This window comes from Teleopsis dalmanni, chromosome X (genome assembly GCF_002237135.1).
Source record: "Teleopsis dalmanni isolate 2A chromosome X, ASM223713v2, whole genome shotgun sequence".
NCBI lineage: Eukaryota > Metazoa > Arthropoda > Insecta > Diptera > Diopsidae > Teleopsis > Teleopsis dalmanni.
The window spans coordinates 54,892,332-54,914,210 of NC_051848.1; the positions used below are offsets into that span (position 1 = coordinate 54,892,332).

The following is a 21,879-nucleotide window of genomic DNA, read 5'->3' on the forward strand; positions in this document are numbered from 1 at the left end:
ATTTAAACTGCCTATGCCTATAAGACATCACCAATAATAATAATTTGAAATTAACTATATTATTTGGTCGATTTCAAAGCACAGTGCCTATGTAAAACTAGATTGGCACAGAGTTTCCATCAATTTTATCCTAATTTCATTTTTTATATGCTTTGTCGTACAGTCACACGAATGACATGCTAAGAGACCTCAGAATAGATCAGGTCAAAAAATACATAAAGGACAGAGCTCTGAAGCTTTACGTGTAAACTGTCAAGCTGCCTTACACAGCACTATCTAATCTAAGAGCAGTCACTAGCCGTACGAGGCGGTATGCATATTTTAGATCAGTCATCGTATAATCAGCGAAGCTTGTGAAGAATATATAAATAAAACTCTCCGGATAAGAAAGAGTAAAACTGCCCACAGTTGCATTAATTCGGAAAAACCTCAACATAAGACTACTCTTTAAATAAATAATTCAATTCAGTGCAATAATTGTTACTTTTTCCTTCTACAAACTCTCGAAAAATTATTACAAATAATTTTAACAATAAAAATAATTAATAACTTTTAGGATTCAATGTTAAGGCATTATTTATAAAACAGAAATAATATTTTTGATGAAAGACATATATAGACATATAATTTTTGCAGTTGCAAAACTTTTCCTACAAGCCCCATCAGTATCCTTTCTGTGTCAAGGATGTATTAACTCTTCCACTATTACACGTAGACAAAATATCAACAATAATTATGCAGTTTTTATAAAAATCTTTATAAGAATCTAAACTTATTTTAAAACAACATTGAATAATATAATAGCACAAATTATATAAACCAAAAAAATAAAATTATTTCCATTTAATGATGAATGTACGTATTTGCATTGGATCGAAAATAACATTGAATTTTGAGTCGACGTCCTTCTTTTTAGCAGACAATGGCACATGTTTAGATGTGTAATATTCAACTTTAGAAGCATTACCGCCATCTGGTTGGAATTTGAAACGTTTCATGCTCTCCAACGCCATATTGCCGTCAAGTGTGGTTTCGCGTATTTCTTCACCACCCAAACTATCAAAAATTTTACGTATATTGAATGTGATACTAGTTGTTTCATTGCGACTCATAAAGCTCTCCAAACGTAATAGACGCTCAGTTGTTGAATATGGCTCCAATGTCAAAAGGTGTATGGTCAATGGTAAAGACATGAAAGTCGGTAATTTAGGCACGACTTTGTTTGTAGCTTTTGAAGCGTTACTGAAGAATTTCCAGAATGGTAAATGTATTTGCTGCTGCGCTAAGCGTTCGTTATATGCTGGTTTCTGATTTACTTGGCTTAATATTAAATAAACTTTACCACGTGCAATAAGTCCTTTGCCATATTGAGTTTCATTTAAAGCTTCTCCCACACCAAAGGCATCATCACGCAAAAGTCGACGATGCAACATCAATTCTAGTACACCATCCTTAACGCTTGTGCCGCCTTGAGCACGATCGTTCAACAATGCAATGCGTTTTTGTTCATTTTGTAAGGCTATCAGTGACGTTATTGGATAGTAATTTGAAGAAATGGTTTCAGTTAAATTAGGCTTGAAGTACTCTCGCCCATTTCTGGTACGTTGCATTGTTTCACGACCATTTGAATCAGTATAGAATATTCCTTTTGAATTAAGTGAGCTTGAGAAACGCGTTATCACCTCCTTGCCAATGTTATCTTGTATTGGAATTGGGCCAACTAACCATTCAAACTCAACACGATTGACTCCGTCATAAATGCGTATAACTTGCGAAATCCAATCGTTAAAACGCTGGTGTACTTCTTTCACATTTTGACCTTCGTATATGCTCAAACTCACACTTGTGGCAATCAAAACTTCCGTGCCATTGGGTCTGAATATATAAGCGCCAGAGGAACGATTTTTAAACTCAGCGTTATTGCCAGCAGCACCTTTGTAATAGTAAAAATCTTGACGTATGGCTTCTGAGACACCATTCATTTGTACATTGATCAGATGACCAGTTGAACCAAAGGTTAATTTAACTAACTGGAATAACAAAGTAAATATTATATCTAGTTATTTGATTCAATTATTTTTAAGCAAATCTTACAGAGTTTTGTATTATGGTATCAGCGCGGTTTTCTACATTAATGTATTCAGCTGTTTTGTCCATTAAACCATTAAGGTTCTTTGGATGATTAGCAAATGATCTTGGTTTCGGTTTCGTCTTTATATAGTAATTAGCAATTTTGTCCACGTAAGCTTCAAATACCAACTCCTGCTTATTTGTGTTGGAAGTGGGATTCAATGCAGTAACTTCTTTAGGGACCGGGACCAACTGAGACCGTATTAATTGACCTATTCAAGGAAAAACGAATCGTATTAAATCGTATTTTAGAAGTTTTGATTAGTTAAAATACCAGCAGCATTTGTGACTTCATAGTTATCGTTAATTACAGGGACAGGTACTCGTACATACTGCACAGAATCATGTGCCAGGGGATTGTATAGTGTTACCACTAAGTTATTGGCACTGGTATTGGTGAATTCACAGACGCTGACATTGAGTTGCAAGCAAATGCTAAATTCACCATTTGTTAAATTCGTCAGTTTTTGCAAGGCTAGTTGAGTGTTTTTCTGTGCAGTTAGAAGGCTCTCTGTCATCATACGATCATAATCATTGGACACATGTTGTTTTTCAGTACCAGTAATGGCATCGTGATGTTGCATTACACCCATGACTTGACGCAATTTATTTAAATTTGATGTGGTTGCAGCATCAGTGAAATTAGCTAATGTAGTCAATTGCTTAGTGACTTGTAGAAAATGATTGCCATCGCGTTCGAAACGTTTTTGTGTGGGACGTGATGAAAAATATCCTGTCCAATAAGTGTGCCAATCAGATGAATATGGGAAGAAATCTTGCGTTTTATTAGGCCAAGTCAGTTTTGATTCATGTACTGCATTCAGATAACAACTTGGCGTGGAGTAGAATACATTTATTTTTATACCTACTGCTTGACGCTCGTTGACATATCTTTCGTTTTTAAAACAATCAATTAGTAAACAAATAAAAACATTTCAAACAAAATAATTACTTAATAAGTTTGTCCATATTTTTAAAGTTCATAACTGCATTTTCATAATTAAAATCATCACCCATAGGCACTAAAAGATGAGTTGCACGATAGTATTTGGCAAGACTATTGATATATGCAATAAAAGCATCGACCTGTAATATAATTAAAATAATTATAATAAAATTGTTTTATTTAAGATATCTATTTATTTTCATATAAAGTAAATACACAATACAATATAATTCGACTGTCACTTCTATATGGATGTGTAGCGTTTAGCAAAACCTCAAACACTACTATTCGCCAGCTAGAAATCATAGACTTTTCAAGATACCAAGATACATTAGGACAAATGGCATCCTCAGCGGCCTCAAGATTGATCACATCAAAAAATACATAAAGGATAGAACGCTGAAATTATTTACGAAAACTGATAGGCTTACCAACACCGCGTTATCAAATCTCAGAATGGTTACAGGCTCCTCGGGGAGGTATGCAGATCTGAGTTCAATTATTGTTTAGTCTGATGAAGTGATAAACAATAATCCAGTCAAGGCGTAGAGAGGGGTTATAAAAAAACCTCGCAATTAATAAAGAGTAAAAGTGCTCAAGTGCACTGACTTAACTAGCCTCAACACATAAAATTTGTCAAAATTGTAAATGACTTTGCTGACAAATACCTTATATACTTAAAAATTGTATTTTAAAATTGTAATTATAAATAGATATAGTAGATAAACATACACTTTGGGAAATACAGAAAAACAAATTAATAATTGCAATATATACAATATGCTAACGTTGAAACGTAAATGTTCTCAATGTATACAGAAACAGAAAGGTTCTCAATGTATACAGAGCTAAATATAAGGATTCACGGATTTCAAAATATCGGAGGGACAAAATCAAAACAATGATGACCATTTTCTTCTATTCAAAAGTGCCCCTTCACAGTAAGTTAATCTTAAAGAGTAAAAATTTCAGACGGTGACCACAGCATATTATCTGAAAGATTTAAAACGAGAGTCGGCCAGAATTCAGTGGTTCGATTGGTATTGTTGCATTATAATGCACCATGGTACACGAATTCTTAAACTTAAAAGTTATGAATTGATGGGTTATCTAGTGTATTCATCTATTTTGATATTGCTTAACTTTTGGCTACACCCCATCAGGGTTTCCCAAAAAGGTTCCGGCTTATATACTATTAAAACGTTTTGAAAAACGTCAAGTCAGTATTGAGATTGAGTTCTTTGTTAAAACAGGTTTAAAGGCAATTAAAATTCATACTAAAATAGTAAATGATTCAGATGAATCTTCACGCCCATGCCTTCTGGTTTAGATAAACCTAGTCCGCTAGGTATTAAGCCTAACTGTTCTCATCTTTCTCATTTGATAACTGGAATGAAGTTTCCGGATTGCTGTAGAAATCTTTTCCATTCATTCCTAAAAGGTGGTTTCAGTGGGTTTAAGTCTTCCACTGTAGCTTTCGATGATTTCCACCTACTGCAAAAAAAAAGTGGCAATCGCAGATAAGTGTTTTTTAGACCTTTCGGAAAGCATCTAAATAGATGAAATCAAAAAATTGAGGAGTCGTTAATATAATTGTTTTAAGGTTGATTTTGAAGTCAATTAAAAATCAATTTTTGCATTCCCGTTCCACAAACTTAACACTACAAAAAAAAATTAGTATAATATATTCTTCATACCTTTTCTTTTACATTATAATCAACGCTGTTTCCATCAATTATTGGATCGTCTGAGCATAAGGTATCGAAGCAGAAGCCAGGTGGAGCAGAGTAGTGATTATATAAAATGCCAGTAAATAGTTCAGAACGTTCACCTAAAATATGTTCGAATTTTTTGTTAACATTATTTATTTATTTGATATGTAAAAAAGACAAACCTAAATCAGCGCTTGCTTTCCAAACCATTTCACCAGTTAAATTAAGAAACCTTTGACTTCTCTCCACCCAATCTAAACGAGCAAAGAATTCACCATCATAACCCATTTGGGCAAAAATCGATGCCATTTCTCGTGAATGACCAAAAGGATCGATTTGCCAGCCAATGCGTGGTCGTGCGCAAGTACCAAAAGTATCAGATAACATTCTGATTATATTAAAATATTAAAGAAAAAATTTTTAAAAACTGATCATTTTTTCTATCTCAAATAGATTCTTACTTTAGGCCAACAGTGAACTGATCTATGACACTTTGATAATGCACGGCAGCTTCATCATTCATGCTCCACGCACCACCAGTAAATTCAAATTGACCATTTTCAATCAATTTTTTGACATTGCTCTTTACAGTTGCGGTCTGTGTTTCGTACCATTTGAAGAAAAATGCAGACTCAACTTGAATAAAACTGTAATAGATTTTTATTACATTTTGAGTTCCATATTTGGTGATATTCAAAACATTTAATGATAATTTTCTGGTATTAGATTCTTACCGCCTATTTGAATTTTTTAACAATTCTTGGATCACACTATCCAGAATTTGCTCTACTCCAGCACGCTGTATAGAATTTCTACTGCCATAATAATATTGATCAACCGTCTTTAGCCAGCCGACATCATCATGTGAATGTGGCACCAAATGAACGTTTATCATATTGGACTTGGTGGTGGGACATGCCTACGAATATTGAAAATCATGTTTAATATTTTGTTGTGGGAATCATCGTAAGTAGAAATGTATATATATATATAAAGACATGTACTTTTTTTTAAAATAATTTTAATTAAAATGCAGTTAAATTATGATACTGATATTAATAGAACAATCTAGTTATCTATTAAAATAAGAAAAGCGATATTTTTTCGGAGCAGGTGTTTATATGAGTCACTGATATTGGAAATTTTATTTATTAGTTTTTGGTTTTTAATCATAAATTTCTATTTTTTAGCTTAAGATAAATAATCAATAACAGAAAACTTTTTTAGTCATTATATATTTGTTATGTACTTAATAATCTATTCATTTTTATAAAAACAAGCCACAATAACTTTATGTTATAACTAAAGCTAAATTGAAACAACAGTATCAAATTTGTTGCATACAGACTACCAAAAAAAAAATTCCACCTATCAAACACTTTGTATAATAGAACCACTGAAGTAAAAAACTTTAGAAATGGTTAAGTTTACATTCGAAACTCACTCGCCAACATCCAAGTGGTATTTACTACTTCCCTTGGATCATACTACACTACAGCTACAACAGCGACTGAAATGACGTGTTTATCACATATTAAACTGCAACGATTGATTAAACAATAGTCAGTGCCTACAATATCATGGCAAGAAATATCAAAAATGTCTTTGGTCAAATATATATCAGTAGAACTGAACAATATTAAGCAAACGTCGGATATATTGTTTAGACAATTTAAATGAACTACACTTAAAGTTGGCAGCTACTATAGACAAAGTTTAAGAAACAGAATATGGATATTATATATAAAATAAAACGCACACCCAATTTTTTATTATCATTAGATTTTTATGTATGGGAAACAATGACCGCAACAGTTATCATTAAAGAAATAAAAATCACCTTCTAACTGTTATGAAACGCATTTTAAAATAAAACTCAAAAAATACTAATTATATATGATTTATATTATATTTATCAAAAATAATTATTATCATGTGCATTTTATTTTTTCACGCACAACTAACTCTTACACTCTGCTTTTTAATTTAAAACGCACAAATAATTGTTATTTTTATCTTATAAATATAAAAATCAAGAATAACTTTTGTTTTTAAAAACAGAATATAACTCACGTGGCTTGTCTGATATTTTTAAAAAGGAAAATATAAAATGCATTTCGCATGTAAGGTAGTTGTTTTTGTAATTTCATACAAAATATATTAAAGAGTTTTTTGTGAAATGAATATTGAAACGTCTGAACATATTCTTTAAAATATCCTAAACTTAAGAGCAGCAGATAGACTTAAGTCTAGGGCAGGCTGACGGCGCCTAATAATAGGTCTGTTCCACGAGCTACTCATAGTAACTTTGAGTAAACACTGTGTATACACAAGCGCGTTCCACCTGCAAATTTTCAAGTATTTTTGTGTAAATTTTACTTCTGTTTTACTCATGTTTTACTATGAGTAGCTCGTGGAACAGACCTAATATATGCAAGAATATAAAACCGTCAGTGATGCTTACATCTAACGATAGCCTGATGATATTTAAAAAAAATTGGAGTTTGCAAAATAGATCAGATGTTTTATTTCGGGATATAGAGAATATAGTTTAGTATAATTAATAATCATTATATGCTGCTATATTTTATATATTATATTATAAGTATATATTACCAGTTTTAAAAGAACGACAACAAAGAAAAACGTTTTAGAAAGGATCAGCATAAAATTTTGCATCAGAACATGACGCCCTATGCTCCATTGAGGCCCTTTGCTTCACTGAGAGATGAGGATGACAGAAAAAAAAAAATAAAGAAAATACGTGACGACGTAAATAATTAATACGATTGTAGGAAAATGAACGCTGAATCCAACGCTGAATATTATCAATTTTTTTACTATATATAGCAAGTATTCAATTGAGTATGAAATATGAATATGAAAACGAAATATTGTATCAAAAACTAAACAACTTGAAGATTCTGTAGATTTTCGCTTAATTTCATATGAAAAATAATGCATGAAGAATTAGACATAAGACAACTCTTTACGCCTTGTATACCGTATTTGCAGATCTTTGATCAAAAACACAATTGCTTAAATGTATCTAAAGCTAATACAATATATTGGGTAATTTGACACAACGCACTATTCACATTTTATTTTGAGTTACAGACTCAGGAAATGGTATATAAATATGTGTATTAAAATGAGTTATGAGTTATTAAATTTAATTTTATATAATATAGGTAATGGTTTTTTTAACAATTATAATTAAAGTAATTTAATTAAAGTTCTTTCTGGTCATTGATGTATAGAGATCCACTGCGCATTTCCCATAATCCTCACTGCAGAAGTTGTGGAAACCCGCAGGTGCAAACACCATAATACATTTTTGCATTTGTGAATGCCCGAAAATATAGGTTCTTAAGAAGATACATCTTTGATAGTTTATCAGACTGTTCATCAGTGAAGACGAAAGACCTATTAAATTATCTTAATTCGGTAGGATGAATTTAGTCTCTACTCTTCTGCACTCTTCTGTACTATAAAATGGTTATTGTGTATAGTGTCATGTATATAGGAATATCAAACAAATGAACGACTGTTAGTAGTGCTATCAGTTAATATGTTATTTTATCTATTCAATGAAAACAAACGTATAGCTTTTTAAATAAATATTACTAATAATTAAATTTTTACTACAGGGATTATCATTAAAAAACAATCAGTCGCTATAAATCAATTTTTTCAACTTTCACATCCGATTTAATAATGACATTTTTATTTAAATTTATGATGTTTTTAAATTCATACCAAGTCTTTCGATAAGATTTTAACATTTTGCAATGTTTTTTATTTTTTTTTTTAAAGTACATCACATTTTGTTAAAGTTCATTTAAAAAAAAAAAAATAATTTTAAATTTTTAATATATGCACTATTTTTTATTAATAAATCAAGTGCATTTAAATACAATAGTGTATATGTGTATATAGTAAAGAGTAGGGAATACTGTATGAGCCAAAAATTCTAGTAACCATCAAACGAAAATTTAGTTTAGGAGCCTAAAGTACTTGATGTCTTATTCAAAGCTACGTACTTCACTGCTTCGTAAAGCACCAAAACCCAAAGGACTCCAATATGCAAATGGCAAAAAGTAAATTGAAATTTTTGAACTTAACGCTATTCCACTTTCAAAAATTAATTTTTCTTAATCAAAGTATGAAATAAAAATTAAAAAAAAATCATTCTATTAATTTAAAAATTAATTTACATGAAAGACAATAAAAATGATTTTCAAACAGTTTTTTTACCAACGGTATACCATAAACCCAAAAAAAAAAATAACAGACCGTAAGAGTTAATTCAATAGACGAATTGAGGACACTATGTGTATAATATATATGTATTTCCAGCTTTATTCACAACTCAAAACTTATAGATGTGATTCCACATCACTAATTGAATGCTCTTCAAAGAAGAAGAAAAAGAAAGAACAACCATAATGCACAGATTAACGCGAAACTCTAAGATTTTCGTCGCAAAATGAACAGAGAATTAGCTAGTCCTAGAATATGCCTAAACTAAGAACGAAAACCTATTTTATGGCCATTACAAAACTCGGAGAAAGACGCAGCAAACGAAAATCTTTAACTACTATAGCTAAGGCCTATACGTAGGACTTAGTCCAACATAGATGTTTATTTTATATTGATAATGGAAGATAAATTACTTTTGATCACTTTTGTATCTGTTAATCGTTTAAAGATTTTATTGAACGCAAAGACAAACACACATTCACTAGACAGTCTACAACTTTTGAAATTTAAATAATGATCGTACCACAATAAATATTAAAATCAATGTAGAAACCTAAAGTGATTTACTAACTAGAGCCACTAAATCCTATCTTTAATATATATTTAATATATCGTGTCAGCCAAAATTTATTATTGTATATATCATAGGCATACACGTATACAAATAATATGATCTATATGAAATATGATCTTTTTATTGCAAAACTATAGGCAACTTTCAAAGTTTGATCAAAATTCATAAAACGAGATAAATACAGACATAAGATATATTACATTACTATATAAGAATAATGTAAAATTTTGTCAAGATGCCTGATCATGTGGTGTACATAGTTAACAAAATGCTTTGCTCAGAAAAATATAAACTGTTAGTGGGAAGCACAATAGAGGACATATGTCTGGTGAGAGGATCAAATGACTAATGATTTGGAGACAGTACAACCAATTGTACTGTCAAGTCGCAGATCGAGCTCACTGGCAAAGGATACTGAACGCGACCAAAGCTGTCAGACGTCCATCATAATCAACTAAGTGAGTACTAGTACGTTTACACTACCTCAGGTAACTCGACAATTGTGCTATACCAAGTATTCTTTTTAATACAAAATCCATACAGATATGTGTGAATAGTGTGATATGCTTTAAAAAAAAATTTTAAATTTCTTGAACACTTTTTTTTTAAACTGAATACCAACAAAATCTAGCATGCAAACGGTATTTCTTTTGTTTTAAAATTACACGGCATAAAATTTAATTTAAATTCGAATAACAGATTAACAAATATAAGGACCTTATACATTTTTCCTTCATCTAAAATATTCAAATCATTTTATATATATAATATATATAGTTATTCTATATTCAATTAGTAAATCCACATGAAATCTCACCTTATATCCACAAGCAGCATCCACATTCCGACTATTTAAGACCAGTAAACTGGCAAATAATACTGTTAATAAAAATTTCATTTTGAATCGAAAATATTAAAGTGCACTGCGGCAGCTTTAAATCGAAAGAAACAACACTTCAGTTAAACAAAAATTATCACTGGGGATTACAGTAACCAATTTTTTTATTATCACTGCACACAAATATGTGTAATAATTTTTATTGACTCCAACTGGTGACGGATCTTGGAGCAATACTGCTTCGATATTAATAAATATGCTGGCATTTTATAGAAATGAAAATGTAACAAAAAAATTACTCAAAATTATAATCTATTCAATCAAAAATGAGCTACATTCGGCACTTTTTCCAATGAACCTAATGAACCTAATCAACTAGGTTACTGATTTCTATATACTGATTGCTAATGAAATGTTGTGTCTTATAAACACATTATTCGACTAAATTAATATTTTAAATACCTTCTTTTAAATCTCATATATACTATTATGTATACTATACATATATACTATTATTAGCTATAATAAGGCGATTACTGTGAAATCTTCAAAAATAAAAAAGTAAACACAAAATATATTTTCCTTCAACAATATTTATATTGTTGATGACAAATACTAATCTCCAAACTGGGACGAACCACTAACCAATAGCGACTGATATCTGTGAAATAATGGCTACTGTTTCGTCATTCACAAGAGAATTAACAACAATTAAATTTGGTGCGCATTAACTCATACCTACGTCATAAGTAATTTTGAAAAATCTATAGATCTATGTGAAATGAAATCGCCTTAGAAGGCAGATCTCCAGAAAAAAGGTGAAAGCTCTGCGAAGATAAAGTCTGGAAGGTATGTCCATATACATGGACAAACCACTCAATTTTAGTATTTAATAAATCCGAAAAATAATTACCGGGAAGCATTATAGAAGGAAAAATTTTCTTCAGCTTTGTTTTATACTTCATAAGTCACAGTGAATAAAAATACGTTTCAATTTGATTGGTTAACACACATATTCATTCGATTAACCCGCCAATGACAATTCAATGTTTTCAAACTTGAAAGTTTAGCATAAATATATTTACCCCCCTATTCTTTGAATTTGACACATTCGTCAAGTATTGAGAATTAGATAAGATTTTTTATTTTTTTTAATTCGTTATTTGCTATTTTAAATTTTATTATGCATATATATAACTCACAACTATTGCTATATTTTTACAACACTTCAATAAATAATAATAAAATCATTAATAATTAATCATTAATATTTTTATAAAATTTATCAAATTTTATTTTATTACTATTCTTATATTTTACAGCACTATTTTGAATTTTATTATGCACACAAATATTAATAAGAAATGCTTGTAAAGACTATATATTTTATTTGTCAAGATTATTTGTCATCGTGACAATTTATTAAGAAAAGAGCTTTTTATTTAGAGCATATAATACCAAAACCTTGACAAATTGTCAACCTTGACAAATAAGTAAAATGGTGAATAATTTTCATTACTTGACACATTTGTCAAGTTACAGAATAGGTCCCCTATCATATATATGATTCACAGCATATTTATATAAATTTTGAATATCTGAATGCGATGCACTATTTCGAGGACTTGAAGAAGTTGAAACACTGTTTATAAAAATGAAAAAAGAATGAACTGCAAGAGCGCTTAATATAAAAAAAAAAAAACATTATCGTTAGCACAATTCTGGCTACACCATTAAATAGACTATATCATTGTATTGGCTAGCAGGGGAAATATAATGAAAAAAATATTCTGAAATAATACTTCGGTTTGGTCATATATTATTCCCGTGAAAAAACTAATGAATATATTATTTGGGTCCTGTTTTTTTATTGACAACGATAAGCTGCTTGTATTATATGAGACTTTTAAAATTGTCCTAAGCATTTTCAAACAGAAAAAATTGATGAATATACTATTTAGATCCTTTGGGTCTTGGTTTGTTGTTGACAGCGATAAGCTGCTTTAATTATATGAGGCTTTTAAAATTTTTCCAAGCATTCTCAAACAGCTGATAATCAATGTTTCTAAATACTAATGCAATCACACAAGTACGGTACAAAAACGGCACGGGTCTTATGAAGGGAGTCACCACATTATCTTTCACAAGCTTTCCAATTATTTCATTACCGTTCATTCATACAGACTAGTGTTTCTTCAATCGTATTTTAATATTATTGTTAGACGAATATTAACAGATATGGTGTTATACATGAAAAATATAAAAAATATTTGTGACATATTTCTCAGTAGGCTGAATTGTGGATCACAAACGTAAGGTACATTAAAAACAGTCGCTGATAAGAAAAATATTGAGCGAAACTCGATTTTAGTTCACTGCAGAGCGGTGTAAGTATATTTTTTGCCTTTACTATTGAACGATGATAAGCGTGTGAATTAAACAACAGCATTGGTAATACCTAGCTCTATAGCAGTTTCTCGTTCTCGTAGTACCAGCAGCATAGAAACATGAGCCCACAGTAAACTTTGTGCTTGCCACAAATAAGCAGGCAGATAAGCAACCCAAAACTGTAATTAGTTCCGAAATTGGCAATATCACTTTAGAAAAAATGCAATAAAACCATTTGAAGTAGCTATTATGACACTTAAATTAGTAATCAAATTTATATTTCTGGCAACCTGTAAACTGCTGACAACTATCACAGCACTAAACATACGTTCAGGCCTGGAGTTCAATAATAAAGATTAGATACTCAAACACCAACAAATACTGTCGCTTTTTCAACTGCATGAATAACAAATGAGTAAAGTGAACATTTTTAACTGAATATAAAATTATAAATATGCTATTATTGACCTCGCACATTTCTCTTTATCAATCCAGCGTCAATTGGCGAACCTTACTAATGAAAATAAATAAATTTGATATATATATAAATTCTTGGTACTTTTTTCTATCTGCAGTATAAATAAAATTGCGGGGATTAACTGAATATTATTCCATTTTATTTTAAAAAGTTAAGATAAATTTTATCAATTTTAAATTTGATTTAAATCGCCTTTGTTCTGATTGCCGTCTTGGTAAATAATTTTAAGAATAATATTTTTAAATATAAATGAGTAATATTTGTTTAAATGATTTACAATTTAAAAATACAATTCTTAAAATCAGTTCTGAAAAGAGTTCACAGGAATACACATAATTTCAACATATTACTTTTACTGCGTTCCTACATTAAACTGAATATAAAGTAAATAGGTGATCACATCACCGAAATAGATCAAGGTGGTATAATTGTTTATAAATCTACATAAATATGCGCCTATGCTAACGATATCGTCATTATTGCAAGAATCGAGTAATATCTGCAAAGCGTTTTCATACAACTAGAGCAAGCTACAAAGAAAACAGGCCTCAGAATAAACGATCAAAAAAACTAAAAACATGACAAGATTTTTCCAAGATAGTCACATCAGAATAGGCAGTTACAATTTCGAATCTATAAACGAGTTTAAATATCTAGACGTAGTTCTCAGCACAAGTAAACATGCGACTCTTGCAAAACAAGATCGTATTCAAACAGCTAATACAGCATATTTTGCCCATATCAAGCTTATAAAATCAACGTTACCATCAAAGGAAAAAAAGTTGCGCATATACAGAACTGTTATTAGACCGGTTCTTACCTACGGCTGCGAAACATGGGTCCTTAAATCCAGCGACAACAACCTGCTACTAAGATTCGGAGAGAGAAAAAGAATACTCCCGTGGTTAGGATTGCCTGTCGTAAGAGGCGACTAAAATCCCCCAGTGCCAGTCTGGCACTTATGTAAGAAATGCAAATGGTAGTGAGTAAGCACGGCACTCAAACGTAGTACCGATCTGGTACTACGGGGGTCAGTGGCCCGCAGCTTCGGCTGTTCTAACCATTGGCATTGACTTCGTAGTGGCTGTCGGTTGATACCCAAACGTACGCGGGAAGAATGATTTAGTATTGGGTTATCATTCATTCGCCTTGGAGTACGTTTCACCCCGGGTGCTACAGCCCCGTGGTTTTGGGTAGACCTCGCATCTCACCAAGGTGGACGTTATGACTTACATAAATTTCTTCAATAGATATCTTTATATCGGCGGAATAAAGATGGCTATTCCAATGGGGCTTTATATTAATACTTGTGTTAAGAGCACCATGATGTTGAGCCATCCCGGCAGGAAATCACGTAAAACAATTTGAGACTTCTGTGCTTAGAAGACGGCACATATCGTATACGTTATAACACGATACATAAAAGCCCAAAGATTGAGCTAGTATGGACACATCGTACGAATGAGTGACGAAAGAATGACTAAGAAAATTTTCGAGACAAAGCCAGAGGGGAGTAGAAAAAGAGTACGACCGCGACGAAGATGGTTACAAGATGTAGAAGACAACATACGAACGATGACAATAACACAACACAGAAAGAAATCGAAATGCAGAGAAGCATGGATGCGTATTGTATAGGAGGCAATGATCCATCCTGAACTATGATGCCAACAAAATGATGAGGTGATCACATGTATTGAGTTTAAAAATCGCAACAAAATAATATAGATTAAACTACATTTATCACAAAAAACATTAAATTTTGGTTATTTTGCACACACTTAACAATTTTTTATTAACATAATAATAAGTTGAAATATAAGCGATACTTGATATTCAAAATTAATAAAATAATGAACTACCAAGTACCTACCAACAAATTCAATATATTGTTAATCCAAGTCCAAAAAATGTTATCATTAACATTGGAGTGGCAGCAGATTCATATTGACTTCTCAAAAACTCTCAAACAAAGTCTATATTAAGAGCTATCAAAATATGGTATTAAATGATAAACTGATCCCAATTTCGATTCATCCTAAAATAATCCTAATCCGAGTAGAATTACACAGTCGGTACACAGTTGGAGCATACATTCCCTTCCTGTTGTCGGAGTTAAAGTATTATAACATTTAAACTCAAGTTCTTTAAGCCGATTACTATAATTTCACGAAACATTTAAGATCAGCCATACTTCTGCTATCTACTTCTGCTATCTACTTCTGCTTAGTTGTTTCACAATGTCAACACTTTTCCATATAGTTATAGTCTATATATGTGTTCGAATTGATTTATCTAAATTAATAATAAAAAATTAGTCAATTTTAAATGTAGTGTAACGTGGGGAGTTTCTTTATATACCAAACTGATACATACCTCTGCTACTATAGTTAGAACAGATATGTAAGAGACTCCTATTCACCTTTGCACTGTTAAAGAAGCTTCATCTCTTTAAATTGAGAGCCAAGATCTCCACTATCACACAGTTACAACTCAACAACTATACTTTTCCATTTGTCACACTGTTAGACGATATATGTAGTAATATATTGTATATATATAGTAAACATATAAAACATACTTTTAATCCAAGTTTAGTTTCAAAGATTTTAAGACACGTCATATAACTTCTATACAGAAGTATTTCATTAGATAGATTTTTACATATATCTCCCAAGATTATTGTGACTAAAATTTGCACATTTGCAAGTCAAATGCAGTACAAAATGCGATAGTTGAATTGTGTCCTAAAAAGAGTGCTCACGCATGTGGGACGGTATAAAGTGGACATATATCTTCTGAAGGTCTTAGTTCAAAATCTGCAAATCTTCAAACGTTTTAAATATATCATTTCAAACCAAAACTGACTACTTGTGTCCCAATAAGAGTGTTCACGCATGTGGCACGGTATAAAGTAGACATATATCTTCGGGAGGTATTCGTTCAAATATTGCAAATCTTAAAACGTTTTAAATGCAGCATTTCAAGCAGTAACTGACGATTTGTGTTCCAGTGAGAGTTATTATGCATATGACACCTATATAAACTAGGCATATATCTTCAGGTAGTGTTAATTCAAAAATTGCAAATCTTCACGTAATTATAAATTCATCATTCTAAGTTCGAACTTTAAAATTAATACTCAATAGGTATATTTTCACATTCCACAGAACCTTAAAATAGTTATTCGTGTTTAAATTAATTTGGATGTACAATTATGTCTTCTTTCATTTCATAAATAAACAGAATTATTAGGTAAGTAAAATTAATATATATATCTTCAAGTATTTCTAATCATAAAGGGACGAGTATATTATATAAATAATTTCTTTTTATATATACGTCACACATGACATAATGCTACAGCTGTTTGAGTTTTTTATTGTGTATTGCTGTTTTGATATTTTTGTGATAAATATTAGTTTCTGCTTAATAATTACTACATTAATAATAGTACTTACTTTATAGTGTATATTATTTAAAGGCTTATGAAGTGGCAGTTATTTATTACAACAAATCCTTACTGTGGCTAAGCCAACTACATAACTTTATAAATATCGTTCTTTCCCTATTGAGATACATAAATTGCACCTAAGTCAATTGAATAGACGAATGACTCAATCCCACCAGAGTTGAAAAGTTTTTTTTACTTTCAGTTAGTGGCTCACACACAACCAAATCCGTTAACCGAAGACCCGGCGACCTTTTAACTACATTCGATCGAAGTGTCAGGGTGCCTTTACCTGAAATTAGCACTACACACGCCCCTTCATTCCTTCACCGGTTGAACAGACAACATCTGAACTACACATCTCATCGAAATGGCTATAATCGTACATCTTTGATTGGTACCCCCACATACTTTTCATTCGAGTTACAACAAAAATATTAATTTACAAATACACTGAAGAAAAAAATTATATGTCGAAAATAGGTATCCAGCCAAAAGTTTAGACAGACTGACTTTATAAATATGTACTTAATCCATACCACTAATACTTATAGATTTTATGTCTGTACAAGAAAACTGTACATAGGAAAATTTTTGACTAAATTATTTAAAACTATTATAAGGAGGATACGCAATAAATAATTTTACTGATAACCAGTTAAGAAAATTATAGCAATACTTATTCAAAACAGATATTGTTTTAATCGAATACTCACCGGGTTAAGGAGAATGATATATATTAAGTATATTATCTATCATTTGTAAATAGTATTTAACAGTCATCTATCCATTTTTTATTGCAGTGCATGTGTTTCTTTCCGACGTAAGACTTTTTCATCGACATAGAGATTCCTTTCTCCTGATTCTTTAAAATTAAAAAAATTTTTGAAGGTTGACTATAAAATTATATATATTACTTACTTGGCGGTTCTGTAGCTCCTTCTATTACAACAGGTCTTTATGGTTGATCACTACTATAAGTAATAATTTATTTAAAATTATGTTTAAAATATTTATATATATATATATATGTCATTCCTATGAGTTTGTGGTCTAAAATGCAACCATTTTATAATTGTTTCATCATTATATTTCTCTACAGAACAGAAACTATTTACATTTTTTTATTTTTGCTAAAATAAAAGTGGTATATAAGGAAACACACCCTTGACATATGACTTGTCAGATGATTTTAATTTTCAATTTGATCATTTATATTAATTTCTAAGTTTTTACAAACTTATCACAGCACATTTTAATAATGATTAATCAATCACTTAACAACTACCGATTTAATAGCCTACAGCACGACACTAAAGTGATTGCTGTCTGTCTATATCAACCTGAACCTTTTAGGCTTAGGTCCGTTTAGGTGGGATTAGAAACACGGCTTGCGATAATTATTCTCAGCTATGCCATATTAACATCGCTGCTTGTTGCAATGGATGAAATGGCGGCAGTTAGTACATAGCCCGACGCACTAGATTTTACTTCTTAAAATACATATTCAATATTTTTTATCATTATTTTTGTCAAATTTTTACGAATTGCAATAATGCAATTATTCGCGAAACTTTTGAACCTAATTATGTATCACGATATGATTGACTTTTTCAGAGAAAAGCCACCACTTTCATTTTTCTATATATTCAACAAGCTATTTATGAGATTTATTAAAAACTTAACAATTTGTGGTATATTTTCTATGAAAAACAAATTTAAAACAATTTAAACAAATTGAAACACTAAAAAAAACTTGCATTTTAAAATGAAAATAGGAAGACAAATCAGATGCATAAAAAAAGTTTTGTTCTTAAAACAGGGTTGTACCCAAAATTATTCCTCAGGTTTATGTTATGCAGAAAGTCACTGGCACTGACAGCTTCCTTCATGTTGCATTAAAAGCAATAATAATTGCAGTGACATTACTGCATTCATAATAGGTCTGTTTCACGAGCTACACGTAGTAAAACTTAAGTAAATCTTAAGTAAAGTACAAACTGAGAGGGTAACACAAAAATAGTGCCAAATTACGCTCTTTACACAGATTTTCATGGAACAGCTTTGTGTAAAGTCTGGTGTGAACACTAGTGCCGCACAAATAAACTAAACAAAAATTTGAATTCAAACCAAAACAGCTGATCCAGACATCAACACAAATTTTACTTGAAATAAAATGTACCAGTAAAGTCTGTGTAGCACAGAGATGTTCAACAGAGATGTAACGCTCTCTGAGATGCTCTCATTTGTATATGCACAGTGTTACTCAAAGTTACAAGTAGCTGGTGGAACAGACCTAATATGTCCATTACTAAATTGCTTAAATATTCAACTTTAACCAAAATAAATAAAAATCCTATACATGTATATATATATATATAGTAATGTGAAATAGAGTAATATGTTCAATTTTTATATTCACTCACCTGCCACTGTAGAACTTTCCGTTGAGTATCAATAAAAATCCAGAAACAAGAAATTTAAAAAGGACATTTTCGTCAAGTAAAATTTTTGATGTATGTATGTCAAAAATTTTGATAATTATTAAAATTAATTTAGTAACGGGAAAATTTTGTTGTGCAAAAATTTTTTAAAAATATATGAAAATGTTAAAATAGTTAGATAGAATAGTGAGAGTCCCTAAGGATTTGAATGCTTAGGGCAAAAGGCTTAATCTTTGCACTCGTGTCGAAGTTACCAATCTTCACAAGCTTCATTACAAAATACGACTTATCTTCATATTCGTCAAAACTCATTCGCTTGAAACCGCACTTCAGCATACCGTTCTTATATTTTATGATGCTGTCAGTGGACACTTTTTGATCAACCACATACATGACACCGCCTTTTCTTAAAATACGATTTGCCTCCATCATTGTATATGTTAAGTTGTGTCCTGTCAAAGTAAAATAATAAATTATTATGTCTTTCGATCTCGTGCAAATCGGCGTGATTCCTTCTTTAACTACATCTTCGAGTGATTCATAATTATGTATAATCTTGCGTCTTAAAGAATCATTGTTAAGTCCAATGAATAACACATCACACTTTACCGTTGCTTCTTGCAATAGTTGAAGAACCTTTGCTGAAGGACTATCAAGCCAAATTTTTTCATTTACTGCACGTATACCCATCCATGAACAGAATTGAAGCCATCTCGAATATAAACTCGAAAAAAATGTTATCGGTTCTTCAACAATAGGTTCATCCTGGACACGAACTAATGTTATTGACGAACGTAATCTACGCATGCGCTTATTTTTGGATATACCAGGGTGAAGTACTGGTCTCTTTTTAACAAGGCGTCGCTTGTGCTGCGAGCGCTTGCGTTTTTTTTTTACAAGTGCCGAAAGTGGTTCAGGCATATATAATGAATTAAATAATTTTATACCGTTGTCAAATGGAAACACTTAATTTCGAACTAAAATCTATAAATATATTTTCACACTCTTCGAAATGTTACAACATTCAAGTCAAAAAAAAAATATATATGAGTTGTATTATAATACTTTGTAACATTTTTTTTAGAACGTATACGATTACTCAGTTAATTTTTTTTTTAGAATGAATATGACCACCAGCTAGAAATTGCCCAAAGCCAGGCTCTGAGAAGTCTTTTCAAAGTTCCATGGTACATTAGGACGAATGACATCCTCAGGGACCTCAAGATTGATCCCATCAAAAAATACATAAATGATAGAGTCTGAAATTATTTGCAAAATCTGACAGACTTATACGGCGTTTACATTGGCCGAAAATGGCTCATTTTGGTCAAAAATCGAAAATGAGTATCGAATGGTTCATTCTTGCATATAAAATTTCAAGCACAAAATGAGCAATTTTCTCACATTCTGTATGAATGACGTTCGAATGCATTCCACATATGTTCCAAATGCAAAGGAATCTATTGAACATACCCTAAATGAAAGCTCTTCATGGCATTTTGACAGTTTGTAAAAGCTGTTTTGACATATTTACAAAAAAAGATAAACAAATGTTTAGTAGTTTTATTTCAGTTTGAATTGTTACCATGAGAACGAATGAAATACAACGAATGTAAACACTTTCAAATGAGTCATTCAAAATGAGTCATTTTCGGCCAATGTAAACGCCGTATTACCAACACAGCGTTATCAAATCTCAGAATGGTTACAGGCTCCTCGGGGAGATATGCAGATCTGAGGTCAATTATTGCTTAGTCTGATGAAGTGATAAACAATAATCCAGTCAAGGCGCAAAGAGGGGTTTTGTAGAAACCTCACAGTTAATAGAGAGTAAAAGTGCTCAGGTGGACTGACTCACCTCAACTAGCCTCAACATATATGAATCTAAAATATTTTTCAACATTTAATAACGTATTTGTATTGATTAATTGTACAACGCTTTATAATATTTAGAATCAGCTGGTGTTTTACGATTTACCGAAGAAACTTACAGATCTGATACCTCTGTAATTGGGTAATACTGGATTCACACGACAATCTTGATTGTAATTTTAGCTGCCATTTCAAATCATTATTGATTTCAATACCAAAACAAGTTCAAGTCAAGAAGATTTGTTTTGACAAATTGAAAACAACTAAAAACATAATTAAATCGGGATTTCTACAAAATTAAACTGATTTTTACTAGGACAGTTCACCGTAGTATAGTATTGTGCAGTACCAACTTGTGCTATTGTGAATAGTTTTATATCACATGTATTTACCATATGTGCAAAGTATGTAGTATATATTTTATGAAAGCATTTAAAAAGTGTGAGCACATGATAAATCTGCCAATCAAATTACAATGAATGTCTTATGAATCGATACCTTTGCTTTTTGATTTCAAATGTCAGTTTAAAAATTTTGACAGGTAAAATTATAATCAAAACTCCCGTGTGAATTCTGTATAAGACCGCTTTCAATTGTTAAAATATATGTATATGTGCAGTTTTATAAGTGCATAACAAATAATCAAAACATTGAATTTCAAAGCAATGTATACACAATATGTCAAATCATGTACGGCCGCACACAGCCGTTCAAAGTGAGACAAAAAACAACAAGTCGCTTGCTAAAGTCTCTTATTTATACGCAAGACATGAACACTTTTCA

General features: G+C 31.1%; 1 protein-coding gene across 4 annotated transcripts; it reads right to left on the reverse strand.

Moving 5' to 3' along the window:
- Positions 1 to 783: 783 nt before the first annotated feature.
- LOC119687416 (lysosomal alpha-mannosidase) lies at positions 784 to 19,328 on the reverse strand. Of its 4 annotated transcripts, none has more exons than XM_038101718.1 (14): positions 19,207 to 19,328; positions 17,702 to 17,751; positions 17,497 to 17,645; positions 15,911 to 16,502; positions 15,706 to 15,851; positions 15,203 to 15,624; positions 5,523 to 5,707; positions 5,250 to 5,435; positions 4,971 to 5,176; positions 4,774 to 4,907; positions 3,083 to 3,216; positions 2,405 to 3,021; positions 2,095 to 2,342; positions 784 to 2,030 (listed from the first exon to the last, which is right to left on the reverse strand). In XM_038101718.1, the coding sequence occupies exons 7-14, from the start codon at positions 5,681 to 5,683 to the stop codon at positions 834 to 836; spliced, it is 2,883 nt and encodes a 960-aa protein (XP_037957646.1). In that variant the 5' UTR covers positions 5,684 to 5,707; positions 15,203 to 15,624; positions 15,706 to 15,851; positions 15,911 to 16,502; positions 17,497 to 17,645; positions 17,702 to 17,751; positions 19,207 to 19,328; the 3' UTR covers positions 784 to 833. The 4 variants fall into 4 exon arrangements, with proteins under 4 accessions (XP_037957646.1, XP_037957645.1, XP_037957647.1 ...); XM_038101717.1 differs by having other exon boundaries at positions 17,702 to 17,754; XM_038101719.1 differs by lacking the exons at positions 15,203 to 15,624; positions 15,706 to 15,851; positions 15,911 to 16,502 and having other exon boundaries at positions 17,702 to 17,754.
- Between the last annotated feature and the right edge of the window lie 2,551 nt (positions 19,329 to 21,879).